The 10894-nt window shown below is 41.5% G+C and overlaps 1 protein-coding gene across 1 annotated transcript; it reads right to left on the bottom strand.

Annotated features, from left to right (window-relative positions):
- Positions 1-1434: 1434 nt before the first annotated feature.
- On the bottom strand, positions 1435-10774 carry b4galnt1b (beta-1,4-N-acetyl-galactosaminyl transferase 1b). The gene is made up of 12 exons (XM_062400333.1): positions 10458-10774; positions 8427-8522; positions 7625-7829; positions 7349-7525; positions 6794-6900; positions 6277-6314; positions 6016-6196; positions 4284-4376; positions 3990-4177; positions 3773-3913; positions 3427-3664; positions 1435-2129 (listed from the first exon to the last, which is right to left on the bottom strand). The coding sequence occupies exons 3-12, from the start codon at positions 7819-7821 to the stop codon at positions 1912-1914; spliced, it is 1578 nt and encodes a 525-aa protein (XP_062256317.1). The 5' UTR covers positions 7822-7829; positions 8427-8522; positions 10458-10774; the 3' UTR covers positions 1435-1911.
- Between the last annotated feature and the right edge of the window lie 120 nt (positions 10775-10894).

The raw sequence follows: 10894 nt of genomic DNA, 5'->3' as shown, positions 1-10894 counted from the left end.
AAGTTCAATTTGCTTTTTTATCCCAAAACATTAACCCTTGGAATGTATTTGGTGACTGTTTTGGATCAGTCACAAAATGACTGTAGTGATGTGAACCAATACCTGTGAGGATGTAACAGTCCCATATTCATAGCATTGATAAAACCTGACCTAAATTAAGGAACAGAAATAACTGTGTTTCTACACATCAATGACCATTGCTTGGATACTTTTTTGTTATACATTATGTCTTAAACTTTCTGGAGCTGGAAGGGCATTTGATATTACTACTACTACTACTACTACTACTACAACTAAAATATTGCACAAATATGTTTTTTTCCCACAGGCATTTTAATGTCAACATTTGAAATAAATAAATACAAAAAAAAACGCTCATTATGTTGTGATCAGAAGACTCACAATAGTGTTTTGGGGTGAAGCAGGCTAAGTTCAATTTTTGTTTCAACACAATAAATATCACTGTTTATAAAAAATGCTATGGATTTTCTAAAGGTTCAGTGTGTAGAATTTAGTGACATCTAGTGGTGAAGTTGCATGTTGCAGCTGAATACCCCTCACCTCACTTCCCCTTCCAAACATAAGAGAACCTGTGGTAGACTTCATTTGTCATAAAAACTCAAAGGTTTTTAGTTTGTCCAGTCTGGACACAGGACCTGCTCCTGATGTAAATATAAATGTGTTTCTGCAAATTCAACTTCTGCCAATAGACCCCTTGACCTAAATTGTACACACTTGACTTTTAACACTTACAAACACTTACATGAGACACATTGTTTTGAGCACATTACTTCACAAAATGCCTTTTTTATAATAGATTTACTGATGAAGTTAGTTTCTTGCTCCCATCCACAGAGATACCGTCCAGGTTGGTGAACAAAAGGAAAGAAAATCTTTTATAAATCTCTGGCACCTCTTTGCTAATAACAAACAACTGTTTAAAAACAATTTTTAACTTATTAGGAAACAATAGCGTGATACAAGGGCGCCATCTAAAGGCCATGGTATAAAATAACACTATTGTCGCTTCAGGCATGAGCGTATCATCGTCATTCGTCGGCGTGCACTGGACAGATACGCTCCTCATCCTCCTGGTCGGAAGAAAAAAAAAGCCGCTCTCAGTTCAGGTAGCAGAGAGTTCCCTTTTCCTCAGACGTGATTAATCACTCACAAATGACACAAAGGATTCTGGGTAAGGCTCGGGGTGAGCAAAACCATAACACAAACAAGATAAAAACACTGCAAAGCAGCCACACCTTTGGCACGACCAGTCAGTCACAGAGCAAAGGTACCTCGCGTACAAACGCTCTGTTTTCATGGAGCATCTGTTGAAATGAAACCCAGTGGTAAGTGTCCCTTTGTCGTCGCTAACGGTGACGCCTTCTTCCCAGACTGAATCACTGTTGCTTTTCCAAGCTCAGTTTTTTTTTGGGATAGTGCAAATTGAAGGAGGACACATCCCTCCGCTCACATTAGAATAGAACAAAGAAGTTACTGTCCAGATGCTACCTGTCAAGAGTTTCCCACAAAGCTTGGTCTCCATGTTCCATCCACTGAAGAATATTTAGCCAGAGAAGATTTGACCAACACGAAGCAGAATCCCTTCATAACCTTGAATCCAGATGATGCTGTGGTTGATGTGTGGAAACAGGAAGATATGCCTGATACTACTTTCTTCACTCTAGAAGAGCGTCTGGACTTCTATACCAGGCTTCGGGATATTTACATTGTCAGAGGGTTTGCTAGCTCAAAGCTGAGAGGCGTGCACGGACAGAATGAATATTACAAAGGCTTTCAAGGGAAAGGCAAAACAAAAGTGTTTGTCTGAAATCGTATCTGACGCGACACAGTGGAGGTCTTTGGCAACTCAGGAGGAGCAGAGGAACCATTGGATAAAAAGGGGGGGGGGGGCTAATTATGAGTCAAACACTGAAATCGGTTCTTGAAGAACAGGAGGCCATTTTTCGTGTGTGTGGCGTCAGAGGAAGCCGGTGGGTAACGGAACTTGGCGTAAGTCTTGTCGCTCTCCGACTGGCTGACCCAGGGCAGTTTGATTTTGGTTGCATGATTTACAATGACGTCGTCACAAGAGCCCACATGGAGGGATCCCAGGCCGTCGATGAAAAACTCTGGAAAAGTAAAATGCAATAAAACACTCATTAAAACTCAGTCAGTTAATCAGTTATGAAAAAAAAATGATTCATCGTACAACAGTTTAATAAAATAACATATACAAATTAAATCTAGAATTACTACCCTGTCATTGTATGCCTCTACCAACCAGTGCAGCTTTGAGAGGCCAGCATGACCTTCACCATTGACTTTTCACCACCTAATTGGATCAGTTCATCTGTGTGGTCAGCTTAAAGTTTGTACCAAATTTGAAAGGATTTTGTTGAAGTGTTTCTAAGATATTGTGTCCACAAGGCAACAAATGTGTCATGTCCCAGTGACATTGACCTTTGACCCCAAGTCCATCTTTGAGTCCAACTGAATGTTTTGACCCAAAATTAAAGAAATTGCCCCAAGAGCTTTGTCAGATATTGTGTTCATGGCCACTGGCTCTCAGTGGCCATGAAGCTAAACAAGTGTGGGTTTGATATTTCACTCACTATCAGACTTATAATATAGAAAGGAAGAAATAAGAATTGTAACGAGCCTAAAAATTATGGGGTGAAAAGGGGAAATTTGTAAATTAGATTTCCATTAAAGTAATGCTAATGTTTAATTATAACCGTAGAAACGTGTGATGGTAGGTGCGGACGAGAAAATATCACAGTTTAATCAACTTTGTATGATACGATCTCAGTAGCTAAAATATGGTAAGAATCTTAAAAGCATAAATCATTAGTAGTGTTGGCTAATTAAATTAATTTAACTTTCATTACCCTGAAGGAATTCTTCTGCCACACCCTGGAAGTTTTTTTTTGCCTGTTTTGCCTGTTTGCCTCCAGCTTTTGTGACATTACATTTTGTTGGTTCACCATTTTACACCGTGTCAGAGATCTTCGTTTTGGGTCTAGTCATTTATAACAGATCCTTTCAGATAGTTTAGTGGAATGTCGACCAATCCTTTAGATGGAATGCTATTTATCTCTTTTTGTCTTTGTTTCTCTTTTCATGTGCTATGAGAACATTAAATTAGCTTTTTTTCAGACTTACTCTTCTTTCTTTGAGGGCTTTACCTTCTAATATGATGGACAGGTCAAGCGAATGCTCTATAGAATCGTTTAGTAACTTTGATATTGCAGGAAATGTGTTAGTGTGGATTAGTGTGGAATTGGGATGCAACGATGGCTTTCGTCACTATTTGGTAATTGATCCGTTTTCATTTAAGAAATGCTAATAAATAAACCATAAATCACTTGCCCCATCTTTACGGTGAGTTTATCATGGAGGTAAATGCAGCTGTTTCACTGTACTCACCAAGGTGAGCTACTCTGGTGAGCCGCGGGTCAAATCCGACCTGCTGGACTTTGTCGGTGCGAGCAAGAAAGAAGTTGATGACGCCGTCAGTGATGACACAGTTGGGGAAGCCTTGGATGACTTGATGAAATCCTCTCCTCAGGTGTAAACAGTCACCATCCTCCATCCCTGGCTCGATGGAGATGGTCTGTCTGTAGGTGGCAGTATACCCTGTGGCCTCCCGCACTGCACCCCCCACCTTAACACACACACACACACACACACACACACATACACAATGATGTCACGGACATCCCTGCATAAGCACAACCGTTGCAGTCATTGAGCTTATTTGTCTGTCCCTCACCAGATCCAGCGTGGTCTTCTCTAAAACATCCACCAGCTTCTCCAGCTTGGTGTTGGCTGTGAAGATGAAGTCGTCGTCCACCCACAGCACGTACTTTGTGGTCACCTGGGAAACGGCCAGGTTCCGTCCCGCGAACCATCCCTGCGACATGTGACATCGAACATGAGTTTCAGAGAGCGTCGAAAGAAATGACTGTGGCATGACAAGCAGTCCTCACCTTTCCAAACGGCATGATGTAATGCTCGATGTAAGGCCCGGAGATGGTTTGGGGATTTTCGCTGTCATCAGCAATTACTATGGTGACAGTGGGATAATATCTTCTGATGCTGTCGATAAGATCTTGAAGCTTATCGTAACGCAGGAATGTCTTCGTAGCTATGGTAACGAGGGCGCTGACATTGTAGTCTGGGGGGATGGAGAATAGATAGAACAGATAGAAGGAAGTTTAACTTTTAACCAAACAACTAGTATATCAAAAATAGCGATGACAAGTGCAGGTGTTGTGTTTTACCTCTTCTGGATCCAGTGTTGTACAGTTTAGGCGTGACACCGTGACGGATCTTGATACTGAAGACAGCTTGATGACCCTCTGTCTCAAACTGCACTAAAATGCACAACAAGAACAACCTCATATAATCGACCGGTGTAACTGGATATAACTGATCTGCTCCACAGTTGTTAATATGGGGTTTGCAGTTAGATAACCGCAAGTGTTGAATCTCTTATTCATGCAGCCTAGTAGCCACAATAGATATTATATACAGGCAGGTTTGGTCTGATTCGAATGTTGCCTGTAATCAGGCTTTATACCTATTAACTCTAGATTTTTCTTGAAGTCATACAAACTTCCCAGTTCTACACAAAAACACAACATCTAGTCCTGGATTATCATTTTCGAAGCTGCATGGAAATGATCACAAATCTGAGACTGTGCTCGTTGGCCCCACCAAGACCTCGAAGAGGCCTTCAGCCTGTGTCTGGGTTTTATTTCCTGGGAATTTACTTTTCACTCAGTTCACTCACATAGTTCACATACATTTCAGAAGTCTCGCCAGGTTTGATGTTCATCACAACTGCTGTTACAAATTAAAGGAAAAATGTCTGGAAAATTCCCAGCGAGCGAGTGGGCGTGCAATGTGGTTTCTGAAATGTTGCCGGAGAGGAAGAACACAAATTTCTCCTCTTTACACTCTTTCCTGTTTTGAAGCTACGTCCCAGTGATTGCTGTATTTTAGTAAAAAGTCAATGTGCTTGAACCGAAACTAAAAACGCTGTACTTTCCGCAGTGGAATTCATTTTTCATGTCCTAATTTTCTGATGTTCTGGACCTTTCACGTTGTAGTGAACATGTCTGACCTGGACAATCTATTGCTGCGGTCTTCATATGTAAAAACTCCAGAAAGTTTCCAATTTTCCAGACTGTTTCTTCTAAAACTTGAGTTCACTTATTACAGTTTCTCTCTTAAACTACGTTGCTAGACATCACAGTACTTGTTGATGACGTTCTCATCTGTAGCACACACAAGTAGCAAGTACTAAGAGACAAGATATTCAAAACACAACTCTCCATAAAACCACAACTCTTTACGCTTCATAATTGTAGGGATAAAACCAATGACTCATGATTTGTTGATGTGACCTGCCAATGATTCGATTTTCAAGTCAGGCCATATTTTTCCTCCTGTTTCCAGTCTTCATGCTAAGCTAAGCTAACAGCTGCTGGCTGTAACTAAAGATTTACTCAAAGACATGTTACACAGCACCCAGCATGTGCTTACATGAGAAAGCACTGAAAATAGATACAGTTCTTAATTAACCTAAAAAGCCCATCCTGAAATTAAAAAATAAGAGAGATGATACCATGGACTCTAAAAAGAAGATGGATTACTCCTGAAAAGTGAAGCCAAAGCTTCTTCACTGCCACCTGGTGGCTTGCTGCAGTATAGGTCATGAATCTTGTCTCATCCATGTTATTGGATGGGACATGGACTAAACGAAAAAGTCCAAGTAGCCTAAATGTTAAATAAATGTTAATGTCATTTTAGGTATATCTTATTAAATGTTCAAGTGCTCATTTTCCTGCGACTCCATCCCCGATCGCTACAGACTCTGGCTCAACATGCACAGGATGACAATGTTCTTATCGCTTCATTTGATAGTGGGATCATGTGGAGACGCATCGCCCATCTTTATAAACGGTCTGTGGATGATACAGACAACATGAGCTGTGGTTGAGGCCTCACCTGTGTCGGCCGTGCTGGGGTGAAACAGAGTGTTTGTGTAGGTGATAAACTGCAGCTGTCGGTTCAGGTTCGGCAGGAGGCTGCTCGACAGAGTCATGTGCATCTCGCCGTCACCTTTGACTTTCACCCCGTCTACCTCTGCTGCCATGTTCAGCGTTCCCAGTGTGGCAGTGATGTTTATCTGCAGCGACGTGGAGGGAAAGCAGATTAAACGAAAAGCCAGGGGAGATCTGAAACAGGTGGACATATTGAAATACTCACCAAGTGACGGTCTCTGGGAATATCGTGTAAGGCCAAGCCTGGAAGCATATGAAAACAATTCACAGACTTAGTTGACCCACTTCCGTTGCTTCTGACAGCATTCACATTAGCCATCCAAAAAAACTCCAGCTCATTGCTGAGAAGTGTATAGTAACTTTCTCAGTGATGAGTTTGCCTGGGTATCAGCTGTTTTAGAGACTCATAAATGAATGCATCACATAACTGTGTATTGACACTAATTTGTGATAGTCTTGGCTCATTGATGGTGAGCAGCTGAAGTTAAACAATCACACACTAGTCAGGTCACTGTTATTTTGTATTAAATTAGTTATCTCTGTGATTTTGATAATCTTCTTGATTTGTTTTTTTAAAAACTCATTTTGAAATGCTCTCTAGGCTTTTTAACTGTGTTGCCTTAACCTTTATTAAGTCTGTTATTAACCTTTGTAATTGTATGACAATGATCTAAAGTATCATAGACGTCCTATGCCCTCCTTCACCGTCTCTGAAGTCCTACCTGGGATGATGATTGTTTTCAGGGGCCGGACCTCCACCCCCTGTGTTGGATACTGTAAGGGATTGTTGGCCTCTGCTACAATGAGAACATCTACAGGACTCTCTGACCTGAGGAGACATGTTCACATGCACACTGAGCATGAAGCTGCAACAGCAACATACAGCCAAAAACACAACAGAATAAAAGGACACAAACTGCAGTGAGTGGGTTTTGCTCTTTGAAAATATAAAATGACTTGCTATGAGTTCTGTCGCAGCTAAAAATAGAAGACCTTGTCACCTTGTGATTTTGTTCTTGACTGAGAAAAATCTAGTAGTTTAATGTAGGGAGGAAAGAAGATGAGCAATAAAGCATTTTTTCTTTTTGATCTTATTAAAAGCATTGTAGTTGTGTTCAGGTTCTCCTAAGGCTTGGAAATTTATCCTGAATTATAGTTGGGGGGGTTCTATCAGAGCCATACAGACAATTGTTTAAATGTTTTTTACATAGTGGATTTTGCTCTGTGTTCATCACCATTCTCCTTCTCTGGCTGTGTTGTTTTACAGTGCTGCTCACCTCTTCTGGAAACTCTTGTATTCTTTGGACCGTCTCCTCTTTATTTCCTCCAGCTCAGAGGCCTCAAAGGCAGTGTCCAGCGGGTGAGCCGATACCCGCGGGAATAGGAGTTGGGCGAAGGGCAGGTTCACTCCTCCACTCTCACCCTCACATATGCACCCATTACGGGCCAACAAACTGGATGGATCAACAGGGACACAATTATGTCAGGGACATCAGGTTTTAGCTCAGGCTCAATCTATAAAACAAACTAACTGGTCCTGTTTGAACAATTACCTTGCCACACTATCCCTAATATGAAATGGGATGTTGCCTAATCGGTGGTCTGGTTCTGGGAGCCTGTCCTCCAGGCCTGGTCGCTGCCACACATCCACAGTGGTGTAGGCCCGGGTGGGCCAAGAATGAAGGAGGGCCAGTACCAGAACTATGGACGCCAGGATGGCAAGCAGCACCGTCTTCTTCAGGGACCTCATTCTAAAAACTGGCAGAGACAAGGACGATAAGGTGGTGGCTGTTGTGAGTGAAATGATAAAAAGTTTATTCTCAACACAGCTCAACAAATGTTCTTGGTTTAATTTGACACTCTTGGTCTGAGTCTGGCTGCCCTACAACACCCCATTCTGACAGAAAATATGTTATGCTGGTTTTGTGGTAAGCGAGCTGAATGCTAAAAAGGCTGAAACCAGACAAAGTAAAAATTACCTTGTGTTCAAACACGTATATATTCTTCTTAGAAAAAAGAGCAATATGACATCTAGAAAAAAGAACAATATGACATCTGGATATCTGTTGGGTTTTCAGAATTAAAACAAAAAAAAGGAAAATGGATGCTATCAAGACTTATTATTATATACGCTTATTTACTTACCCGTGATTTGCCTAATTGCCTAAACTTGCATGTTCCTATACAATATACACACACGTATGAAGATTTCCTTTTGCTTTCATCTGGAATTGCCTATGCTACGAACTGCAATGGCGTAATATATCAATTTATTTTTCTAGAATAGTTTTACTACAGAAAAACATTTCCACAACTGCCTGTGTAACTATAAGAAGTATTTAAAGGAATATTTACCCAACTGCCTCTATCCAATCAGTGAAAGTGCATCCTCTGTGGGCATCTCCAGAGACCATGTAGATAGTCACAGAATATGGTGAAGACCTTCCCCATCTGAACACAAGAGGAAATCAGCTAAATTAGTAGATTAAAATACAGAGGTAATAAAGGGATTAACTCATAAAGGCATTTTAAATCATCACACAAAACACACACAAGCTTCCATATGGTGCCTCGTCAGCTCTTTGCAGTCGTACAGCCCCCAGGAGATATGATATCCTGTTGGGTTGAGAGGGTTGACCACTGGTGTTATTGTGGCAAGCAGGAAATAATCAATACATGGGAAAGATGGAATGAGCAGCCAATCAACTCTGTGGTTTAAGACTCTCTGTTTTAGACAGGATAATATTTCTTCAAGTGCTCCTTTTAAAAGCACCTTGTTATGTTCTATCAGTGATGTAGGCAACACTCAGTGTACAATTATAATTTACATACTATATTACCAAATTCATTATTTTAAGCCATCTCTAACACTGATGGAAGCACAAATAAGGGTGATAGGACATTAATCTCTTCATAGGTAATTACTGGAAGGTTCATCCAAAACAGGGGTTTTAGCAGATCAGTCAGTATCCTTGAATAAACTATTAATCACATTCGACTAAAATGTCTACAATTACAAACAGACCAAGATGTAACCAAGAGTTACCAACAAATTAATTACCTAGCACTTTGATTGTGGATGCTGATAAGAAGCCAAAAAGCCGAACTTTTATGAGCTAAATATGAACCCGAGGGAAATGGACACTGAGCCAGTCGTCATTAGTCTGAGTGTATCGTCCAGTGTACCAACATGGACGTAATATATGCAGGCAGCTTTCCACTAAGACCCTTATAAATAATCCAACGCATGTGTAAAATAGGATACATATTGCACCCAGATACAGCAGGAACAGCATTGTGTAAAAACATAGAATAAACAGAGCAGGTCTGAGGACTGATCCATGTGGGACACTGTTTGCTATTTGAAAAAAAAATCTGATTTTGTAGATCCATTGCAACACATTGTCTGGATAATTCTAAAACCAATTGTATCTATTTCAGCTAAATCAATATTATGAAGGTTTTCTTGAGGAAAATCTATAATAAACTAAGGTAAACCCCTGAAAGATCAATAACAAATGGGGTGCAGTGTTTCTTAATATCTCAACAACATAATTGTGCAATAAAAAACAGGAGTGGTGGCAGTAACAAGACTTTGCGTCTCTGTCAAACCAGATGATTGTGTACTTAACACAGAGTGAGATTTAAGAATTGATTTTAGATGGAGATTCCGTAATATTTGCAAGGCATGGTAATTTAGAAATAAACACACTGTTTCTTGTTAAGCGTAGCTGTTTCACCTGCACCTTCATGTAATGGAGTCTCATCAGCATCATTCCAAACCATGCAATCTGTCAGACATATGACAAATATCGGGAGGCATGTTTTAAAAAGCAAGGAAGAAGTGTATCTTCCCCAGCTGAATATCAGTAAGCCATTAGTCATATCACCGGAAGAGAACAGATGTTGTTCCCTAAATAGGATGAATTCATATTGGACTATTAAATGGCCATATGCTGCTCCCCTCCCTTATTGTTTAATATCCTTAAACATAAGAAAATGTCAGAGCAATGTATTCAAGTGTCCAGATATCCGGGCCAGCGAGCTTCAATGGCCGGCTGCATATGTAGCTAATAAGCTTCATTGGACCTAGGCCTGTCATCATCATCCTACCTTGTGGCGAAGAAGACTGCAGGGACAAAATAGCATTCACACAACTCTTGATCCCATACGTGAAGACGCGCATCTCCTTTGAATGAAAGATCCGCTCCATTAAACCATTTTACCGACTCTCATCATGGCTCCAAAGAAAAAGCCCCACGCCTTTCTCTCCTCTCCACATATGGTCTGGCAGTCGTCAGACGTTCAGCCCCAGAGCCGGAGGAGACGGATCTGGCCTATTATTGCAGCCCAAAAAAAATCACATGGGGGGGGGGGGGGGCTCACCTCAGCACAAAGACGCGATCTGTAAAAGCTGTTTCCACCTCCCGTGCTGCTGCCTGCGAGGAGGTCGGTGTTTCTGGTGAATGTGATATGAGATGTGAGATTTGGATCAGATGCGGGAGAATGCGGCGGTGAGGAGGCGCGTCAGGCGGCCGCAAATCGCAGCGGCACTGCGGGCTGTGGACGGACGCTCCCCTTGCAGCAGCGGCAGCATCGCCACACCTCCACCCAACACACAGCGGTCAATCACCGGGCTCCTCCGTGCGACTGACAACAATACGCAGTTCTCCTGAACTGCAAATGACCTGCAGCACCATTCGTGTGCGTGTCTATTTTGTTGTGTGTTGTGGGAAGAGGTCGTGCACATGTGTCTCACGCGTGGGAATAAGGAACGTCCTCCTTCTATTTCTTAACGAAAAACACTTATGTTCACAGTGTCC

The sequence above is a fragment of the Platichthys flesus genome, chromosome 2 (assembly GCF_949316205.1).
Source record: "Platichthys flesus chromosome 2, fPlaFle2.1, whole genome shotgun sequence".
In the NCBI taxonomy this organism is placed as follows: domain Eukaryota; kingdom Metazoa; phylum Chordata; class Actinopteri; order Pleuronectiformes; family Pleuronectidae; genus Platichthys; species Platichthys flesus.
This window is presented reverse-complemented; position numbering and strand designations above follow the sequence as displayed.

Excerpts from the sequence above, each read along its gene's own strand:
- b4galnt1b (XM_062400333.1), bottom strand. The coding sequence starts at position 7,821 with ATGAGGTCCCTGAAGAAGACGGTGCTGCTTGCCATCCTGGCGTCCATA. Across the intron at positions 6,197-6,276 it reads TTCCCAGAGACCGTCACTTG|ATAAACATCACTGCCACACT; the intron begins GTGAGTATTTCA and ends ACGTCGCTGCAG. Across the intron at positions 3,914-3,989 it reads ACATCATGCCGTTTGGAAAG|GGATGGTTCGCGGGACGGAA; the intron begins GTGAGGACTGCT and ends CACATGTCGCAG.